Here is a 22,859-nt window from a genome sequence, read left to right as displayed (position 1 = left end):
GTAACCATGAAAATCGACTGCTGGCATATTACGTGACTTGCGTTAAGGGGGGGACATGCTCAGCGAAGGTAAAAATTGAGCTTTTGTTCTATTTTCAAAGCATGATCCTGGAAATACCTTAAACGTTGTAGATAATCTATTTATATAATTTTGAAGCCCTATTATCCTTTATATTTATTTTAAACATTTGATGATGGCATTACATAAAATAGTATTCTTTTAAACCTCTCGCTCTAATGTCTTATAATATAGTCATATTTCAGTACATAAATGTGCAGTGGTGTTAAGATTTTTTACTTTTATTAATTTTTAAACGCATTTATAAAACCATCAGTATAATTTATATCGACATTATTATAGTGAAATATATACGATAAAAAATTATATTGATAATCTCTGTGATCCCAAATTTGACAAGAATTAGGCATTTTATTATTCAAAAAATGGGCAAGATTAACAAATTTTAAGATAATTCTAAAGATTTTTATTATAAGCGATGTCTTTGACCATTCAAGTGTGATAAACATCCTACGAATAATGATTGCTTTAATAATAATTATTGACCTAAGAATAAGGTAGTGTTTTTTTGAAATGCGCCATTTCTTTTGGCATTCCCCAGTGGTTAAGCTATAACATACGGCCGTAGCCATAAATTGACAAACTATAATTGAAGTAGGCAGTAAAATGATGTTAACACGCGTAAAATAGAAAAAAAAGCTCAATTTTGACCCACGCTGAGCACGTACGCCCTTAATGCAATGCATCCATAGATAGGCTGTTATGTTTCACTGTAGGTATTCATACGTAATTTCGTTGAGTCCCGACTTGAAATTTGATGTAAAGGAATATATATGAATACGTGTATTAATTAGGGCTCTAAGTACCAAAAAGTAGTATTGCCTGTAGTTACAAAATACTGAGTCATTGCAGTAAAATTTCATGAAGCAGACCTTTTGAAAAATGTAGTTTTACAGTGTGAAGCAATCACGGCAGCTTCTATAATTTTAGGTATTAAGAACTTGCAAGTGTCAACACACCATCGTCAGCCATTTTATATCGAATGAGGTTGACCACTGTAGTGCTATTTACACCATTATAAATAAAACAGGCCAACGGACTTACAGCGTCGACAGGTTTAAATATTTTGCTGTATTTTTTTGACTTCCTTGAGGCACTTAGACCATAGTTGAAGTTATTGTCGTTAGTATGTGGAACACTTTTCTATAAAAATGACAGTTTTTTTGTTTTTGGTACTTAGCGCCTTAATTAATACACGTATTCATATGATGCTTTGCTTATATTTTAATAGTAATAGTGCAGTTACCTTAGTTAAGGTACCAAAGTTTCGATGTTAAATCGCAATTCACATTTTTACATACCTTCAATAAATTACGACTTTAGGGGTACCTACCAGTATAATAAGGAATTGTGGTTATTCGTGGAAATCGTTGCCTACGTAACCAGCATAATATTGTGCTCAAGTAGGTATCCATAACAGTGTCAAGATTATACATACCTACCTATTCATTTAAGTGTTATACGGAGGGAGTTCCATTATTTAGCAGAATGGGACAGAAAGAAAAGAATATACTTATATGTTTTATATTTTTATTTTTAAATATATTCTCATAGAACATGAATACACTTTCTTAATAATATTCCGATTTGCCTTCAAAATGGAAGTTTACGGCTGGCTGTAGGGACTCATCATCAAAATGTTTTCCACGTACTTAAGTATTTCTTCACATTTGGAAACAGGAATCATTAGGTGCCATAATATCAGGACTGTTAGGTAGGCGAGGTAACTCCCGGAAGCCGCAGTCTTTGCAATTTGAGCTTTGCGAACAAGTGCGTTGTCAGAAGTATGAACACGCCTTTTGTTAAGTTCCCCCTTCTTTTTACTTTAATGGATTCTTTTAAGTGAATTAAAATATTAGCGATGTACCGTCCTGTGATGTTTGCTGCCTTTTGGTTTATAATCTATTAACAGGATTCCTTGTGAATCCCAAAACACTGTTGCCATCACCGTTCCAACCGATGGTACGACCTTAAACTTATTGGGGGCTAACCCACCCTTATTGTGATTACTCCGGTGTTGTTTGATATTGTGACGCTTTGGATTAGCTCTATTCATGTTTTATTATCTACAAACCTTACAGTGAATGCTATTGGTGTTTTGGCATAAATGTCTTCACTTTGACACTCCATTTCATTGGTGATCGTCCAGTGCCTCTTTTATCAGACATATTCGACAGAACCAATAATCTTTCTTGGTTTTCTGGGCCACAGCGATCAAAGACATGGAAAGCATGTAACAGGTAAACACAAGACAACTGCTCGCTGATCTATTTTTAGTCCAGGACACCCTTAGCAATCGTCGCCAACACATTTCGAAAACGTTTCAAAACTTAGGTATACAAATAAATAGGTACTTACATTTATATAATCAATTAATATATGAACATATTATATAAAATAAAAAATCACCTTTATTGTTTTTAACTAGCTATTTATTTTTATTTCTATTTTTTAATTACCCACGTCACAATTGTCCAGATTTTATAAAGTGAGATCGTCCCACGACTGAGCCAAATGGTAAAATGAATTTTGGACTAATGGTTAGGTACATATTGTGTGGAAATTATATGTAAGCAGTTCGTTGTGAGCTGTAGTATTGGAAACAGATGGCCGTATAGCATTGAGATAAAATTAACATTTACATAAAAAAAACTTGTGGGTAATGCAATTACCGAAATATAAGGGAAAACCAGAAGTGAATTAGAAAATAATCATATTTTATAATATAATATAGAATTCTGATGATTAAATAGAATGTTTAACAAGTAGTGCTTGTTAAATTCTGCACAAACGTGTTATTTTATTTCAACGCTTAATGGCCACCTGTTTCCGGTACGACAGCTCACGGTGAACTGTGATACAGCAAAATATTATACGTAAAATTTACGTGTAACCATGGCCATCTATCTTTAAAGGTCGGAGCGGTGGTGACAGGTGAGAAACACCCTATAAAAAAATAAGTTCCTAATCACACCACCGATTTACTAACATAATATATTATACTATAAACCGGTTGCAAATTACCCCAAGCTATAAAAAAATCTTTCCTACATATTACTACAAACACGAATCAAATGATTCTACATAATATAATAATTATATAATTTATATATAACGACAACTATTGTTACTTAAAGCTAGGCTTAAATTTAGGTATGGAGCGGCAATTCATAATATCGTTCTATAGCAAGAACGATGCATGATTTGAATGAATTTATAACGAAATGTCTGCTTAAAACTAAGAATTGCTATGTTTATTGCATAAGTTATGGATCCTATTTACTGATCCACGAACGCCGCGCGAAGAGCGACCGTTAATACAAAGTGTATTTGTCTTCTAGAATATATTATGACATAGCGTACAGTGTATTATGCTTTTAAAAAGGAAACGATTCTATATAAAACAAACGCAAAGGACTTTACTTAGGCATAGCTAGATTTAATATAAGATAATGTGCGACATATTATTATTTTCTGCCGGGGTCGATCCACTGCTGGATGAAGGCCTCCCCCAGCTGCCTACACTCTTCTCGGTTCGTTGTTTTTTCCCTGCCACGTACTTTTATCAAACCCGACAAGTTCGTCAATCCAGCGGGTTTTGGGGCGCCCCTGTGGCCGCTTAGTGCCCCTCGGGTACCACTGAATGACTGCATTCGTCCAGCGGCCGTCCATTCGCCGTGCAATGTGTCCGGCCCACAGCCATTTCATCAATTTGGTGACCTCTATCACATCTCTCACTCTTGTTTGCTTTCTTATCCATTGATTTCTTCTGCGGTCCTTACGCGTTATGCCCAACATGCACCTTTCCATGCCACGTTGCGCAACTCTCAATTTTTGGATCTCTCGTGTGTTGAGAGTCCATGTTTCACAAGCATACGTTAGCACTGGTAGCACACATTGGTTGAACACTTTACGCTTCAGGCATATTGGAAGGTCGCTCTTGAATATATTACTTAAGCGCCCGAATGCACTCCAAGCTAGCTTAGCTCTTCGAGAAATCTCGTCATCTATGCCTCCATCTACAGACATTTGCTGTCCGAGGTAGACATAGCTGGTGCGACATATTATTTGTATGTATTATGTGTAGGTAATAATATGACATGGAGAGCATATGGGCCTCTGAAAAGTTTCTTCAAAAATTACCTATCACTATCTTAAGCATATCGATCAATGTGTGCTCCCAGTGATCACGTATAGATCTGAAGGATGTAAGAGAAAAAAATACGAGTAGCGCAGCGTGGTATGGAATAGTGTATGTTTTCTTTTATTATTAGTTATAACAATGTCCTTGCTTTAAAGTACAAGGTGGTCGTGAATACCTAATTTTGAATATTCACAAACACCCAGGCTTTGAGAAAATTATATAGGTAAATATATAGTGTTTTCACCGGGAACGAACCCAGAGCTTCCAGATGGAAGGCTAGCGCCTTACGCACTCCACCACGAGAGCCGCCTGTAATAGTGTGTTGGGGGTAGAATACAAAATAAACCAATGTATACGGACAGACAAGGGTTTGCGATGTGACAGAAGTCGTTAATCTCATTCACTGCTGACTAGATAATTACCACAACTCGGTCGGTGCTAAAGACACGCAGGGCGTGAACCAATTAGCATGATGATTAAATGTGGTCAGCAGTGAAATTATAAGTATCTAATGGCCACACGCCTGGCGTGTTCTTAGCACGGAATAGGTGGCCTTCGTTGTCCAGTTCGTAATGCATTTAACTTTCGTCTGGGGTCTGTTACAGAGTATATATATATATATATATTTTTTTTTAATTCTATAAGTTTGCCGATCTGTTACAATAATTCACCGGTAGATATCATGACAATACAGACATGATATATATATACCGATACACCAGTTCAATAGGGGGACAACTTAAAACAAAATTTAAAGGTTTTGAGTTAAGAATGCCATTTGATCTAGAAAGGTCTTCTCTTTATAATTCAGCAAAAAAAATAATTAAAAATTTCTTCAATGTGTCATAAAATCGAATAATCCTTTCTAAGATTAATCAGTAATTCCATTATATAATCAAATTTATTTGTTAATTCGTTATGAAAATGTACAATTTCATTGTGCATTGATGAATTCCACTAAATCAAATACAAAAAAACATACACTTTCATCGAAATCAAGGCTTTAAAATTAAAATAAGAATTACTGCAAAAAATTCAAAAACCATTATCTCGGAACAAGGTTTTATGAGTTGTTCCCCTATTGAACTGGTGTATCGATACGTACGGATTATTACAATCATTAAACGTACGAGAATTGGTTGTAAATATATAACGCAGCGCTTCTGTGCGCTTATACAATAAGTATTACATTATAATATTGAGTATCGAAGCCTCTATTAAGTACTGTCATGAATATAATGTAATATAACATTTATTTTTCTTCATTTAAGTAGGCTTTAAATAATTGCCTTCGCCACTGGTTGAGGTATTAAATGTTTTAATATTTTTGATACACTTGCTATGGTCTTAATAATGCGCAATGCAATGCTCGCATATCAACCGAAATGTTGGTGGTTCTAAGCAGAGTTTGTATTTTTAGATGTGAAAATTTTTTATGGTGGTTTTTGTTATACATCCATTACCTGGATTCCACATCCTTAGTTGGAAATAGATGCAAATTAGATCAATCTATTTGGCATTATGTATTTTTTTATGTTTCGCTAAATAAGACGATCTATGACAACTGTAACTGCATTGGTTACACTTGAATCGCTTTTCAGTATTATGTATAAGTGTATGCCTTTTCAACGTACTAGATTCTATACATTTATAGTCGCATAAACTGCACTGATAGGGTTTTTCACCGGTATGGGTCATATTATGTCTTTTTAACAAAATAGCCTGTGTACATTTGTAATCGCAGATACTACAATGATAGGGCTTGTTTCCATTGTGAACATATTCATGTATCTTCAATTGACCTGCACTTTTGGTGACGTAATCACAATCGTTACACTTGAAAAACTTTTCAGAGCTATGAATCAGCTGATGCCTTTTTAGTATACCAGCTTGACTACATTTATAATCGCATAAATTACATATAAACGAGTCTTCACTGGTGTGTGTAATTTCATGTTCTTTTAAATCACTGAAACTGTTACATACAAAACTTCAAATAACACATTTAAACAGTTTCTCACTAATATGGATCAAATTATGTTTATTCAACATAGGCGCCAATGCACATTTGTAGTCACAGAAGCTGCATTTAAAAGGTTTTTCGCTGATGTGAACTATTTTATGTCTTCTCAAATGAGTTGCTCTATTGCAACCGTAATCGCATTCATTACATTTGAATCGTTTTTCACTGTTGTGCACGAGTTTGTGTCTTTTTAATGAAGCACTTTCGATGCATTTATAATCACACAAGTCACATTGAAGCGGTTTTTCACTGGTGTGAACCATAATATTATGTCGCTTAAGCTTAATAAAAAGTGCACATTTAAAATCACATACGTCACACTGAAATACTTTATCACCTTCCTCAGAAACATGAGTCTGTTTATGCCTCCTTAAGGATGTAGATTGAATACATTTATAGTCACACAGATTGCACTTGTACGGCTTTTCACCGCTGTGTGTCATTTTATGTTGTTTTAAATAGCATGCTTGTTTACAAGCGAAATCACATTCATCACACTTGAATAATCTCTCACCACTATGAACAAGTTTATGCCTTGCCAATGCACTAGAATCTGTACACTTATAATCGCATATATCGCACTCGTAAGGTTTTTCGCCAGTATGAATCATATTATGGATCTTTAATCTACCTGCTAAAGCGCATTTATAATCACATAAGCTACACTGAAAAGGTTTTTCACTACTATGGATCGTTTTATGCCTTGCTAAATGGCTTGCTCTATCGCATGAGTAGCTGCATTCATCACACTTAAATCGTTTTTCACTACTAGGGCCCACTGTCTTCAAATGGTCAGAAGTCTTTTGAATGTCAGATAAATTGGTATGGTGTACTATTTTATGTTGTTTCATGACGTCGTCGGTTGGGAATAAATCAAAGCAAATGTTGCAAACATAATTTCGATCGTAAAACGAAATTTTCTTCAAGCAGAGACGAGCTTCTTTTTTATCGTCTGTATCTGGTTCTTTCTTGACTCCGTGGTCTTGAAAATCGATTGCGTCACCTTTAGAATTTTGTTGAAATGCTCGAAATATTGGAAATGTATTGCTTGCTATATGGTATTTTTCCAAGGCAATCTGAAAAAATAAAAGCTTGGCTAGTTGCATTGTCATACATCATTATTATTTGTAAACAAAACTCGAAATATAAATACTAGAAAAAAAATCGGTGTGTGTACTTCATGACCCCCACATCCTGAAGCGGGCCCTCAAGCTAGGATCTTTGGCGGTCCCCCTACCTATCTCTAATGTAAAAGGCAGTGTGACACATCACATTAACATTTTTCAAATTGTGTTACAGCTAAAATAAGGCCCCTTATTCAGTGTATTATTAACTATTTTTAATACATCTATTTTCATCATGGAGTTGTCGAGTATCAATACGCAATAATCAAAAATTACATCGTTCAATTATATAATTTAAAATTAACAATTGTTAATAGTTATGAAGTAAAGTAGCGCCGCAGGCGACTTTTTTTACTATTAAAGCAAATTTGTGATGTGTGTTTTTCTAACTTATCTGATCAACCCGCCACGCCAGGCCCAGCCAGAGCCCGGGCCGCCAGGCTAAAGCCCGGTAAGCCCCACCCCCCTTGTGAGGGCCATGGTGTACTTATGTAAGCACGTTAGAAGTTATATTTCTTTGGCGTACCAAAACAAAAACAAAACTTGTGATAACCTAGATTCTTTGACTAGCTCTTAATTATCTTGATTTGAACACTCAAGATTTTTTCTTGAACTTATTGGAGCGCCGTTGGTTTATTTCTGTGCACTTTAACTTATATAATAACTTCTCGTTGTTTTTATTTTTAAAGTGACAACTGTCTTTCTGACGTTTAATCGTTTGTTTATAATCAATTATATAATGTCAATAATAAATTCGTTGACTAGGCAACTGAACAATTCTACTATCATACTTGCGTTTGAACACAGCTAACTTCATACTGTCGGGAACTTTCGTAACTTTCTGTGTAAGGCTATATTTCAGCTGGGGCACGGTCTAAAACGATCGTGACTACGCGACGCGAAGATTGTGCAAATCACGCGTGCAGAACAAAACATAATTTGTCATCAAAAGTCAACATGCATCTATTTAATGTTATGTTTATTGTTCTATTACTAATAATAATAATATATTCATTGACATGTTTTCTTTTTCAAGTAAATGGGTAACGTTTTTTAGTCATCTTTACACGATTTAGGAATTAATTCCCCCGTCGCCATCAAAAAAACAAATTGACGTGTTCACAGCTAGACTTTCGCTCTCCGATTGCCAGCCAGTCCGAAATTTCGTCGCACCTATAGTTGAAAATTATTTGCCGTTTCACTGAAGTGCCGTCTTAAGGCTGTACATAACTGCTGTAACTCTATGCTAATATAAAGTACTTAAGTGTATCGTTCTTGCTATTAAAGAAGAGGTGAGTCTCCGTGAGATAATTACACTATACCTGTTTTACAGTATCGCCTTGTAAAGAGCATCCAAGTCCTGGATCTTCATAGTCTGCTGAATATTCCGTAATATTATCAATCTCGTTTTTGCAAGTGGCCAAGGGAACTTCAATTGTAGGTGGAATGTTGGCGAAGCCAGCTATGCAATACTGAAAAAGATAAGGTAAAAAAACTTTAAGACCTACATCTAAATGACAAATCTTCATTTTTGTCCATTTTCGATTCATAAGTAAAGCATGGAGACATCACCATATAATCTGGATTAAGCGTCCTATGTCCACCATCCTACTATTTCATTGTCTGTGGATATATTATGATTAAATTAACTAACAGTGGCCGACCTTTCTTCTACAAAGTAGTAGTAAAGGTGCTACAGAGATGTGAACTGGACATGTCATGTCCAACTACTGGCATTAACACGGGCACCGTAAATAGGGATCGCTGTAAAACCATGACAATGGACACCAGATGCGCTGGGAAGATAGGGTAAAGAAGATGGAAGAATCTTTCTGGCTGGAAGACTGAGGTAAGGAAGAAAAGGGCGTAAGTAGATCGCCATTGGAAGATGTATTAAAATAAGATGCATATAGACCAACTTCTGTGTCAAGTGTTCCACGTCACAGCTCTGCGTGCGATGATACTATTACATCAGCGTGCTATTCGCATGTTGATTTGTCACATCAGATACTCTATCTCTGGCACTGTTGAGGGGAACTAAAGGTTTTATTTTGTGTTTCTCCTCCTCACATTTCTACATTCTAAAAAATGGTCTTCGTCATTTTAATGTTAATAAAACGGGAATGGGACGACTGGCCTCCGGACAATTGGACGCCGCACTGTCGTAGACACGTGTAGACGATGTATTTTAATCATTTTCTATCTACTAACTAGTAGTTTGAATTTGTTTTACTCTAACATAATGTATTCTTCATCGCGGATTGAGAATTACCATGCCTATGGCTTTATATAAAATAAAAAACTCTTTTTTCGTTGGAACTTAAACATATCGATAGTTCAATAGGGGAACAACTCAAAAAACCTTGTTCCAAGATAATGGCGTTTAAATTTTTTGCAGTAATTCTCATTTTAATTTTAAAGCCTTGATTTCGTTAAAAGTGTATGTTTTTTATATTTAATTTAGTGGAATTCATCAATACACAATGAAATTGTACATTTAAATAAGGAATTAACCAATAAATTTGATTATATAACGGAATTACTAATTAATCTCAGAAAGGATTATTCGATTTTATGTCACATTGAAAACATTTTTGACTATTTTTTTGCTGAATTATAAATAAAAGACTTTTCTACATCGAATGGCATTCTTAACTCAAAACCTTAAAATTTTGAGTTGTCCCCCTATTGAACTGTGGTATCGATATGCACGATTCAATCATTTTTTACGTCTGCATATTTACATTCTCACAAACTATTAAATCATAATTAATATAATTATTGAAATATAAATAATAATACTGAATATTTTTTTTAAAGTACCTATAAGTACCTAACGTCTATTTATTTTCGAATTCCGTGGCGTCCAGTTGTCCGGTGCCAAATAGTCCAAGACCCAATAAAACTCCACGATATATCGAAAACACGCTGAATTACGAGCGCGGGGAATGTAGTAGCGGGGGTAGCGCTTTAGTTCCAAAAACAACCGTGGTGACGTAGAAAACTTGATATAGAGTGACACTGTAGTACATAATATCGAGGTACATGTATGTGGGTGGCGTACGGACCATAGATGCTGTAGATGAGGCACGTGCCAGTTATTTCAAGATATTCATATTACAGTATAGACAATGTATTTCAAAATTATAATTTCTAGATTGTCAAAAAAAAATACGTGCCTATGTGTCTGAAAATAGCCATATTTATAGGAATATGCTTTAGAAGAACATGTCCGATCTCAAAAGACACGCACGCCGTTTGCGGCTTAATATAACAATAATCATAAATATATATTTATATATACCTGATTTATAGTACTATCCTGAGAAAAAGAGTACGCGGGTTCGAGATCTTCATGGTAGGCTGAAGAATTTACTGTATCCTCGTCAATCTCGACCTTGCAGGTTTTCAACTGGAAATCATTTGTGAGTTTAATGTCTTTGTGGCATGTTATAAAATTCTATATCTATTAATATCAAATATTCGCCCTATAATCAACTCCCGATTTCCTGATCAGAAGTCTAAGATAATCAGAACCGGTACGAAATTAATAATAATGCAAAATCGTAATTTATCTTCTCGCAGGTCCACAACTGCATATAACATACCAAAGTTGTATACCCCTCGTGTTTATAAATAAATATTTTTCAACCTCGGCGATACAGGGCTAGGAATGGACCGGAGCGCACTGGAGCGCCGTTCCGGGTCGTAAAATCTGCAACATTGTCGTTCCGTTTCGTGGAAAAAAATATTTTAGCGTTTGAGCTAGAATTTATTTTTTACACACTTATTTTTATAAAACACACATATAACTATATTATTACTTTCAGAAAATTAGCGAGCGCTCCGGTTCATAACATTTTCCATTTCGTGTGCTGCGGCGACATTACTATATTATGTTGTGGCTCTAGTCACTAAACGGACTTTAAGTTAAGGGGGGACATGCTCGTCGAAGGTCAAAATTGAGTTTTTATTGTATTTTCAAACCATGATCCTGGACACTCCTTAAACGTTGTAGATAATCTATTTATATAATTTTGAAGCCTTATTATCCTTTATAGTTATTTTAAACATTTGATGACTGCATAAAGTATTTTTGTTACATAAAATAGTATTCTTTTAAACCTCTCGCTCTAATGTTTTAGAATAAAGTCATATTTAGGTACATAACTGTGCAGTGGTGTTAAGATCTTTTACATTTATTAATTTTTAAACGCATTTATGAAACCATTAGTATAATTTATTACTAGATAATTTTTGTAAAATATTCACGATAAAAAATTATATTGATAATCTCTGTGATCCCAAATTTGACAAGAATTAGGCATTTTATTATTCAAAAAATCGGCAAGATTAACACATTTGAAGATGATTCTAAAGATACTTATTATAAGCTATGTCTTTGACCATTCAAGTGTGATAAACATCTTATGAATAATGATTGCTTTATAATAGCTATTGACCTAAGAATAAGGTAGTGTTTTTTTGAAATACGCCATTTCTTATGTCATTCCCTAGTGATTAAGCTACAACATACGGCCGTAGCCATAAATTGACAAACTATAATTAAAGTAGGGAGTAAAATTATGTTAACGCGCGTGTTTGAACATGTACCTAACCGATTTTTTTAAAAAAATTTTTAAACGGTACATGTTCAAACACGCGCGTCAATATCATTTTACTCCCTACTTCAATTATAGTTTGTCAATTTATGGCTACGGCCGTATGTTGTAGCTTAACCACTAGGGAATGACATAAGAAATGGCGTATTTCAAAAATACACTACCTTATTCTTAGGTCAATAACTATTATAAAGCAATCATTATTCATAAGATGTTTATCACACTTGAATGGTCAAAGACATAGCTTATAATAAGTATCTTTAGAATCATCTTCAAATGTGTTAATCTTGCCGATTTTTTGAATAATAAAATGCCTAATTCTTGTCAAATTTAGGATCACAGAGATTATCAATAAGTATAATTTTTTATCGTGAATATTTTACAAAAATTATCTCGTAATAAATTATACTAATGGTTTCATAAATGCGTTTAAAAATTAATAAATGTAAAAAATCTTAACACCACTGCACAGTTATGTACCGAAATATGACTATATTCTAAAACATTAGAGCGATAGGTTTAAAAGAATACTATTTTATGTAACAAAAATACTTTATGCAGTCATCAAATGTTTAAAATAACTATAAAGGATAATAAGGCTTCAAAATTATATAAATAGATTATCTACAACGTTTAAGGAGTGTCCAGGATCATGGTTTGAAAATACAATAAAAACTCAATTTTGACCTACGACGAGCACGTGGGCCGTTAAAGGGTAGTTAAAGCCACTTATTGACATAAGGATGACTAAGTACCTATCTGACCCTCAGCTAGGTTAATTTAATGACAAATCTGAATTTGGCAGAAATTAGAGCATTCATAGATTAACAATTCATTTATTTCTCTGTAGACATTTATGTTTCTTTCAGTAAAATTTTATAAATGTGCCTGTTACGTAACTATTTTTCAAATGAAATCTTCCAAAATGTCCTTCAATCATATTTAACAATGATTGTCATTATAGCAATATTAATATTTGTTTTAATATTTAAATTACAATTATGGATTTATTCACCTTTGGGTCTGTGTAGTTGTTTGTTGTATTTGAGTATTCACCAAAATTTCCAATAGAATGACAACGGACATTGTCTATTTCTTGTTTTAAACAAACGGGATCGACTTCAGATTTGATATTGACCTCAAATTCGACACCCACCTACAATAAAAAACAATATTTTATTAAAACAGCCAAAGATATCAAGAACACTCTCTTCTATAGTGATGGAGGTAAAAAAGTAAGAAGGGACCCAATAATAATTACCTATGTTAGGTACAAGGGACTTTGTACTACAGGTTCATTTGAAGACAAGTTTATACTTCTACTATGATATTCCAATATAATAATTGCAGATTCATCCAATTAGTTCATTACATACATGATGTATGTGGAAATATTGGCAAAATAAGCCTCAAATAATTAAATTTATAGAATTGGAGTAGGTATATCAAAATTTGACGTCAAATTTACAATTAACGTATCTCACACACTGGCCTGCCTAATCAAAACAGACACTTGAATATACAATTTAGCTATAAAAGTATACATACTTATTCGTCAATATTATATAGGCAGTCGAAAGTAATACATTGCCGATAGGTATTTTTAAGTTGAATACTCACGTAAAACTTCGATTAAGGCTATACCACAGTTGAGGCATAGTCTAAAAAGATCGTGGCTAGGCGATACGCGGTGCGGGTCGCGGGTGAAAATGACGCATGCCGACCGAAATATCATTTGTCATATAAATTCAACATGCGTCCGTTTAATGTTCTGTTTATTGTTCTATTAGTAACAATAATAATATATTCATTGACATCTTTTCTTTTTCAAGTAAATGGGTAACGTTTATAGTCATCTTTACACGATTTAAGAATTAATGCCCCCGTCGCCATCACGAAACAAATTGACGTATTAACACTTTGACCTTCGACATTCTCCGAATGCTAGCGAGTCAAAAATTTCGTCGCGCCTATAGTTGAAAATTATTTGCCGTTTCACTGATGTAGCGTCTTAATGCGTGCCTACGTAGGTTATGTAAACAAAGCAGCATACTTAAAATCAGGCGGCAAGGTACCATTTTGTTGTGGGGAAGAAGTGAATAATGAACTTGTTACCAATACAACGACGCGTACGATTGTTCGATTTGAAAATAGAACTGTTTTTAACATGTGTAATGCAAAATGTGTATAATGCGTCAATTACATTGCGCTAATTTACGAGCTGTTTGTTGGTGAATTTAAATGCGGGCGATTCAGCTACTGTGATTTTGATGATGACACACAAAACTTTCCATTGGCTGAGAAACCAACAAGTTAGCGACTATTTTGACAGAACGTAGTTCGCTTTTACCGAGAGGTCACTACTACGCTCTACTGTGCAGACGCAGTAGGCCCGCACGCCGGCGTGTAGCGTGTAAAGTTGACCGGCTTTCAACTTTTTTCGGTAGATTGTTTACAGTCCGCTTGTTAGCTTGTTCGATGATGACACTGGGCAACTTTACAGGCAGATTGTAAATTCGCCAACAAACAGCTCGTAAAGTAACTCAATATAATTGACGCATTAGACTATATTATTATACACTTTAAATTCTTTAAAAACAACAGAGTCTGATCGTATCATAGCAAAATCATTAACAACTGACGTAGCATGCCGTATAATGAGAATTACCTACCTGAATTATTGTAGACGCATCTTCAATGTGTTCTTGTTTTATGGTTGATGATTGTGGTGTATACCATTCTGTGCTACATGTACGCTTTGTAGTATACTCCAGTAATTCAGGATCGGGTTCCATGTCTTCCGGCTCCTGTTTAATATCCATTTCAGATGATAATAGTCAAAAACGCAGGGTCAACCGTTAAATCTGACAAGAAGACAGGTGATGACAGCAAAGTAGCAGCCCTCGATTTCGATAGACCACAGACAACGGAAGAGCACACTATGACAAATTGTTGCCATCTTTTGTACAAATGTCGAATAATAAATATTGGCGTCTGTGGATACGTATACAATAATAATTAATTTGCGACACTATTGTGAAAAAATAATTACCTACGCAAGAAACAAAGAGATTCAAGAATGTCCAATTAAAATTTAAAATAAATTAAACGATTTAATCACGTAATTGATGTACATGAACAAATAATAATTATAAATAATGATAATAATAATACCTAATGCTTCGTCCATATTAATGTCATTGGCACAAAGTCAAGGAAATCATTTTCTGGATTCTCAGGAAACTTTATTTGAAAATTAAACAAAACTACATAAATTCGATGGATGTATGTAGATGTTTAAAGGCTCTACTTGTTTGATGTCCATTTTGTATTCTATATCAATAAGTTTATTAATTAATATTTAGAATTCTATAATCGATATACCTACCTACCTAGGCGGCTATCGTGGTGCGGTGCTTGAAGCGCCGGTCTTCCACCCGGGAGTTCCGGGTTCGTGCCGGTGAGGTCAAAATAATTTTAACATAAAATAATGTAATTCCTATTTATTCCTCAAACCTGTGAGTTTGCCACAGTAATTGCCAAGTATTGGGCTTCATGGCTTTAACAAAGATACATAACCTATATTATTTATTATAGCAACACTTCGTTTGAGTGAAAGCTGTCATTTTCTGTCGTGTTGGGACACCTCAATAACTTCATCATTTATTTACATAACATAGCGATTTAACCATTAAACATGGACATTAAAACTGAACCTGTAGACTTTGAGTCTATTACCCATACACCAATCAGTATTACCTTTGAGCCGACCAACAATCCGGAAGCATTTATAAAGCAAGAGATTATTGATGATGCAAATGCTGACAGTTTTGAGGTTATTATAGCTTAATTTATTATAGAGAAGTGAATGCGTTAGGTAATCTGTATTCTGTGTATTATATTATATATGCTTCGATAATGATGTTGTTTTTTTAAGGTTGACATCAAACCCGAGGTGGAAGTCAAATTTAAAGTCGATTCTCTACACACGCAAGATGTCGGCGGAAGCACTCTTACTTATTCACAGGTAACTCACAAATCTACATAACTATTCAATTCATTTTCTCGTATGGCGGCGGGTGTATACCAGAGAATCCTAAACTTATAATAATTATGATTCACTGACCCTTTTCAGTGAAAAAAATACTTCACAACGCCACCTGGAAATCTACCTACTCTAAAGGAACAAGCAAAAAGAAGCAGTGTCAAATCTACGTTTTTTATGTAGGTACCCACCTACTTATATATTTCATTTTTACCTACTAATCCAGGAAAAAGTGTAGACTTTTGTAGTAGGTATGGGTGCCCTTTGAATTTCAGTTCACATATTGTTGCTACTTCTATATTATGTTAATATAATTTTAGAGATTCTTATGTGTTTATACATAATTCAGTCGCTTTTTTATGATGTCGCTCCATCTGGATGTGGTTCACATTCGAGATTTCATTGCTTTAACTTATATTTCGGTACATTTATGTGGAATATTGTCAGATTCTTGTGGCAGTGCAGGCAACTCATTTAGGTGTTAGTACGTTACTTCAAATGATATTAACATCGTTCCAAAGTGATTTGTCGTGGCGGTAATGTCAGAAGAAACTGTCTTTACTCTACCCTTCAACACAGGCTTTCCTAAATAAGACAATACGGGAGAGGGTGGAGTGTAGTGAGAGTAAATATTTAGAGAATACGTGTTATTATATATATAATGAAAGCGCGATATTTGGCGGCGTCGTAGCTTGGTTTATTGAATCATTTGACGTAATAAAAGACACAAAAATTATTGAGCTACACAGACTCGACAAATTATTTCTCCTCAGGGGCAGACGTGCATGTTCGAATTATAGATAAGGAATGCCCGACTTTCTTGGACAAATTCAGTCTCCAATATTAAATATTTAGGTACATGGGTCAATGAGACATGGGACAAGTCTCAGGAAATAAAAACTAGAATTGAGATCGCAAGGAGAGCCTTTCTCAAAATGAGACGCCTCAGCAATCGAGACCTTAACCTAGGTCTGAGACTGCGTATGGTACGTTGTTATGTTCTCTCAATTCTTTTCTGTGTTATGGAAGTATGGACGCTAAACCAAGAGATGTCACGGAGACTTGAAGCTTTTGAGATGTGGCTGTATAGACGCATCCTCAAAATTCCTTGTACTGACCGGGTGACAAATGTTGAAGTTCTCAATCGAATGGGTAAGGACCGAGAAGTTCTACGTAGTATCAAAACCAGGAAACTACAGTACCTCGGCAATATTATGAGAGGACAAAGGTACAGCATTCACCAACTTGTTATTCAAGGAAAGATCAACGGTAAGCGTAGCAGAAAACGGCGCCGCATTTCGTGGCTTAAGAACCTCCGTGATTGGTACGAGTGCAGTTCCACTGAACTGTTCCGGTAGCAGACGACAAAGATAAAATCGCCTTGATGGTAGCCGACCTCCGCTAGGGGATGGCACAATAAGAAGAAGAATATTCAACAAACGAAAGCCATGTGTCTGCTGGAGAGAAAAAGATAATTCATTATGATACAGGGAGAAAGCTTGTCACCACGTATCTGTCCGTTTGTAGAAACTGCGTTAGTGCCGCACATTTAAATATGTTACAAAACTTTACTAGGTATTTATATTGATTAAAACTTAAATTGTATAGTTAGCAGCATTCCGATGTCTTCATTTGGTGATAATCTAATCTACAGTTTGACAACAAGATCTTGTCGATAACCGGAAGTCACTGTAGTCGCATATGGAAGACTTCTCAGTGCTCAGTGACGTAACTGTCATGGCGGCAACGCGTGTTTAACTAATGAATCGTCTTTTTAGAAGTGACTCCTTTTCTTCTTGGCAATAAACCAAAAGTTTACTAATAATAATTATAATATCACTACTGATCGTTTTATATATATTTTAATTATAAAAAGCATCAAATTACGTAAAATGATAGAATCGTACACCACGGAAGCGTAAATTGCAATGATAAATTTAGGGGCGTTCCTCGTTTGACACGGAAGTGCAATTAACTGCAAAGGAGGAGCTTGTTAGTTCACAGTTTTAACATGTAAATAAGAAGTTCTTGTTCGACAATAGATACGTAAATTCATTCACTGCCACTATCATAAGTATAAAATAATTATATCCACAGACCATGGATATTTCAGAAGGTGACACCAGAACACTAAAACCTAATCCTATGAAATAGTACAGAATAATTAGTGTTGATATTAAAAAAATATTTAAAAAAGGCGGCACTCGTGGTGCAGTGCGTAAGGCGCTTGCCTTCCTCCCGAGAGTTCTGGGTTCGATTCCCGGTCAGGACACAATATTTATGTGTTTTTCTCAAAGCCTGGGTGTTTGTGATTGTTCAAAATTACTAACAACCACATGTACGAAAAAGCAAGGACATGGTTATTGATAATTAAAAAAAAAAGATATTATATTACTAAAAATATAACAACTAATAATGTTTATTATTTGAATTCATCTAACACCCACGTTGGCCGCGCGGCTTAAGCGTTGGACTATAACGCCGTGGGTCCCAGGTTCGGATCATGGGTCTGGCAAGTACACATATGGTTTTTCAATTTGTGTTTGTCAGGGTATGGCACTGATAGGTTGAGCAAGTGGCTGACATCCATTTTTCGTAAAAAATAATCTGTTAACACAAACCTCTACCCTGTGGAGGCCCATATGATCATATTAGGATCGGACATGATCGTAACTTTGTCGTAAGGCAAAGTCGATGTTTTAAAATATCAGTTATTCAATTGTTTTTGTTTTATTTGTAGGTTGACATCAAACCTGATGTGAAAGTAAATTATAATATCGACTCTCTTCATATGGAAGCCTTGGATGAAAATCATTCATTTTTAGAATACGGCGAATGCTCTAATACCTTGAAGATTGAAACTGATTCACAGGTGAGTAAAATGATAAAGCCATATTCTACATATTTTTAAGTAGGTAGCTTTGACTATAACAACGTTGCAGTGAGCCTTATATTCTCCTATTGGTGTAGTCCAGGGGTAGTCAACCTCTTTATACATACCGCCAACTTTTGTATCTCTGTTAGTATTAACTTTTCTAACCGCCGACCGGTTCCACAGTAATGGTGATTTATAAAGTAGGGAAGTTACTTTACTTTATAAAAAATATAAAGCAGATTAACAGCAATTTAAAGCATATTATCATAATTACTTACCAAATACTTTCACTGAGTTTGGCAGAATAAATCTTTATAAACAACTTACTGTAGTTAATATATACCTATACTTTGCATACATAGAAGCATGAATTCTGATAATATTACATTTAATTAATTAAATTATTAATGAGATCCCTGAGGCTGCTGCTGTGAAACTAAATACTGGATATCTGGTTCAGTTTTTGTTAGGAACCCAGGAAAACATAACGAAAATGTTTTTAAAACCCCTACCGCCCATCATGAAAGCTGGTACGCCCACTAGTTGGTGGTAGGGATCAGGTTGACTACCCTTGGGTAGTCTATGAAGCTAGTGACCTAATTGGCCTATCTTAGATATGTCTTGGATAAACCTCCACGTACCAAGAACAACAGTGTTTGTGAGTAGGTATCGTAGAAATGCTCTTATTTTCAGTAGATATGTGTATTATTTGTCAGTTTAAGATATTTCGCCGAAAATAAACAGTTTAATATGAAAGTAGGTTACTCAGGTAGGTAGGTACTTAGCAGACAATTTGAAAGTAAAAATCAAATGGCTTAACTTTGCCTAGGGATGGAATATGCATAAGGCACTGGTGTCCCTCACCGCGTTGTCGTCGGATCTTATGACTTATTGTAATATTAAAAAGTCTCATTTTGTATAAAGTTTTTATCCAAATGGTTATGTTTTTCAGACTGTTTCAAATTCTGTACAATTTGAAGGTAAATTCAATAAATTATATAATAAAGCTAACTTATTTTGTAGGTTTCTACGCAACAATGTTTCAAAGGCCACCACAATACAGATGTGAGTTCCACTGACGTTTACAAGCAGGATAATCGCATTGAAGTTAAAACAGATGAATTCCAAGACAGGATTATAAAGAATTCAGAATCAAATACACACGTACAAAATATTAAAGAAAAAGTATCTATAATCTATTGTCCAAAGGAAATTCGACTTGAGTTGACAAGATTAAAATATTTTTCTCGTAATTTTATTTGCAGCTTGTGTTACTCAGTGTTTGAATATCGACGCGTACTACAAAGTCACAAAAAAACATGTACGATCGGCAAAAAATTTAAAACAAGTAAATTTAAAGAAAAGCCATATAAATGCGATGTGTGTTCGTATTCATTCTCGCGACTTCCATGGCTGAACATTCACAAGATGACACACACAGGCGAAAAACCGTACAGTTGCGATATATGTTCATATAAATGCTCTCAGCTTGGTAATTTAAAAATTCATAAACTGACACACACTGGTGAAAAGCCATATAAATGTGATGTGTGTTCATATAAGTGTTCTCAGGTTTCTCATTTGAATGTTCACAAAATGACGCACACTGGCGAAAAACCATTTAAATGCGATATTTGCACATATAAATGCTCAAGGATTGGCAGTCTCAAAGCACATAAGTTTAGACATACTGGTGAAAAGCCATTTCAATGCAATATTTGTTCGCTTAAATTCTCACAGCTTTGCTTGCTAAAAACTCATAAAATAACGCATACAGGATTAAAACCATATAAATGTGATCTATGCTCTTATACGTGCAGTCAGCTGGGTAATCTTAAAATTCATAAAATAAGACATACTGGTGAAAAACAATATAAATGCGATATGTGCTCATATAAGTGCACTCAACGTAGTATTCTGAAATATCATAAAATGAGACATACAGGCGAAAACCATACAAGTGCGACGTTTGTCCATACCAATGCTCAAAATTATTATATTTAAAAACTCATAAAAAATCCCATTCTGACGAAAAACCGTATAAATGTAACGCATGCCCATATAAATCTTTGCAGTTATGTAATTTAAAAGTTCATAAAAAAACGCACGCTCGTAAAAAACTATATTCGTGTGATGTATGCACATATAAATGCTCGAAACCGTTTTATATGAAAATTCATAAAATGACACATACTGGTGAAAAGCCGTATAAATGCGGTGCTTGTTCTTATGAGTGTACAACATCTCACAACTTAAAAATGCACAAATTGACGCATAGTGGTGAAAAACCATATAGTTGTCAAATTTGCTCATATAGATGTTCTCAAATCAGTAATCTTAAAAGACATCAAATGACACATCCCGGTCTAACAGAATCGATCAATGTTAGACAGAAAATGCCGACTAATGTCACACTTTATAAATGCGATGTTTGTTCGTATACGACAAAAAAGTCACATAACTTGAAACGACATAATACACGTCATACTGGCGAAAAACCATACAGTTGTGATGCGTGTTCGTGTAAATATTCAGACAGTAGAAGTCTTAAAAAACATAAAGAAACCCATATAGTTTCGTGTGATATAGCGCAAATGTCAACACATAAATTATAAAATTACCCACGTAGGTAAATAATCTATCTTTTATCAAAATTATTGCGTGAATGTCTTCTATAATGATAAAAATACAATGTGGTATTCTTCTTAACCCATTATCGGTCACTATTCGAATCATATTGACGCCACCATGTCGTGTTTAGGTATTGCCAGCTATTTAGCAGTCTTTAGTTTTCTGTTGGCTTGGAAAACAGATATGCTAGGTTGACACTCTCATGAGATTTCCGTAACAAGTAGCTGAACCAAGTGGAACCTCGCCTTTTCACTTGCAATGTGACGGGGAGCTGAATAATATCTTTGGTACTCCTAAATCATCCTAGTTTCTTCCACAAGCATCTGTTCTGTAATCTGTAAATCAGTTCTAATACATCTGAAGATACACCCTAAAGTCTGGCGGAGATTGGCAGTGTTGCAACCGAAATAGCTATCGATAAAACCATTTTTAAAAAACCTGTAGAATTTAATATTATTTATATTTTCATTTCTTGTAAAATGAAATTCTACCAAGTAAATGCTAACTCAATTAATAATAATTTTATTACCATACTAGCTGACCTGTATTGCGGACGTGAAGATCTCTACATTTTTTTTTTGTCCGTATTGTTTTTCTTATATATCATACAATTTATTTATTTCTGTTAAGTATCCGTGTCTTTCTTTCCCATGGCTCTTTTTTTTAAATTACGTAGGTAGTATGTCAGTAAACTCGGTCAAAGCTCACTTGAGTGTGTGGTGATCTCAGTCTTGGGCATCTGATCCTGAGGCATTCCCAGGCGTAAAATCTGCTTATGCTTCACATCAAACGCAGGGCCTCGTGATACGCTCGATTAAAACCGAGTGTGGTGCGAAGCGGATTGGCTTGGAGTGGTCTATGCTTGTGTTGTTCTGTATTGCTATCCATGACAACAAATAAATAATGCTGTCGTGTGCGACTTGCTATTTGCTAGTTTTTTATTATTTTTAATATACCTAGCATTGTCATTGTCCCTATAATTTCATAAATAACTAATGACAGAACCACTAAATACATTTGTTTTGAAATCTGTTTTCGACTATTTAGTAGAAATAATGTAAGTGTAAATCACTCTGGTCCTTTCTTAACTATGACTAGGTATAATTGAATAATAAATGTATATAAATATATATTGTAATTTTTTAAATACTTAACACGTAGCCATGTAAAACTTATTTAATTAATTAATTAAAATTGATTGTAACTTTTAATAATAATAAACGTGTGCTTTAAAGTCACATAACATTACCTATCCGTGTTTTTCTCCAATTGTAATTTGTCAAAAATAGATCTTGTCTCATTGATGTGCTTACCTTA

At 34.6% G+C, this 22,859-nt stretch overlaps 1 protein-coding gene and 1 long non-coding RNA gene across 3 annotated transcripts; one reads left to right on the top strand and one right to left on the bottom strand.

Annotated features, from left to right (window-relative positions):
* Positions 1-5,496: 5,496 nt before the first annotated feature.
* On the bottom strand, positions 5,497-14,898 carry LOC147076614 (uncharacterized). 2 transcript variants are annotated; one of them, XM_085941300.1, is made up of 5 exons: positions 14,664-14,898; positions 13,007-13,147; positions 10,674-10,781; positions 8,692-8,841; positions 5,497-7,321 (listed from the first exon to the last, which is right to left on the bottom strand). In XM_085941300.1, exons 1-5 carry the CDS (start codon positions 14,811-14,813, stop codon positions 6,215-6,217), a joined length of 1,656 nt encoding a protein of 551 aa, XP_085797426.1. In that variant the 5' UTR covers positions 14,814-14,898; the 3' UTR covers positions 5,497-6,214. The 2 variants fall into 2 exon arrangements, with proteins under 2 accessions (XP_085797426.1, XP_085797427.1); XM_085941301.1 differs by lacking the exon at positions 5,497-7,321 and having other exon boundaries at positions 8,657-8,841.
* A 720-nt stretch (positions 14,899-15,618) lies between these two features.
* LOC147076613 (uncharacterized) lies at positions 15,619-22,616 on the top strand. Its single transcript, XR_015069663.1, has 4 exons — positions 15,619-15,826; positions 15,929-16,018; positions 18,777-18,908; positions 19,935-22,616. It is a non-coding gene; the product is annotated as an uncharacterized LOC147076613 (long non-coding RNA).
* The last annotated feature ends 243 nt before the right edge of the window (positions 22,617-22,859 follow it).

Source organism: Rhyacophila brunnea, unplaced genomic scaffold (assembly GCF_057557595.1).
Source record: "Rhyacophila brunnea isolate RB1 unplaced genomic scaffold, BYU_Rbru_1.0 scaffold_13, whole genome shotgun sequence".
NCBI lineage: Eukaryota > Metazoa > Arthropoda > Insecta > Trichoptera > Rhyacophilidae > Rhyacophila > Rhyacophila brunnea.
The sequence above is the reverse complement of the archived record's forward strand: the minus strand, read 5'-3'. Positions and strand labels throughout refer to the sequence as shown.

Coding starts and splice junctions, on each gene's coding strand:
- LOC147076614 (XM_085941300.1), bottom strand. CDS start 14,813: ATGGATATTAAACAGGAGCCGGAAGACATGGAACCCGATCCTGAATTA. Junction 8,842..10,673: donor AGGATAGTACTATAAATCAG/GTATATATAAAT, acceptor TATCTTTTTCAG/TATTGCATAGCTGGCTTCGC. Junction 7,322..8,691: donor AAGGCGATACTGTAAAACAG/GTATAGTGTAAT, acceptor TTATTTTTTCAG/ATTGCCTTGGAAAAATACCA.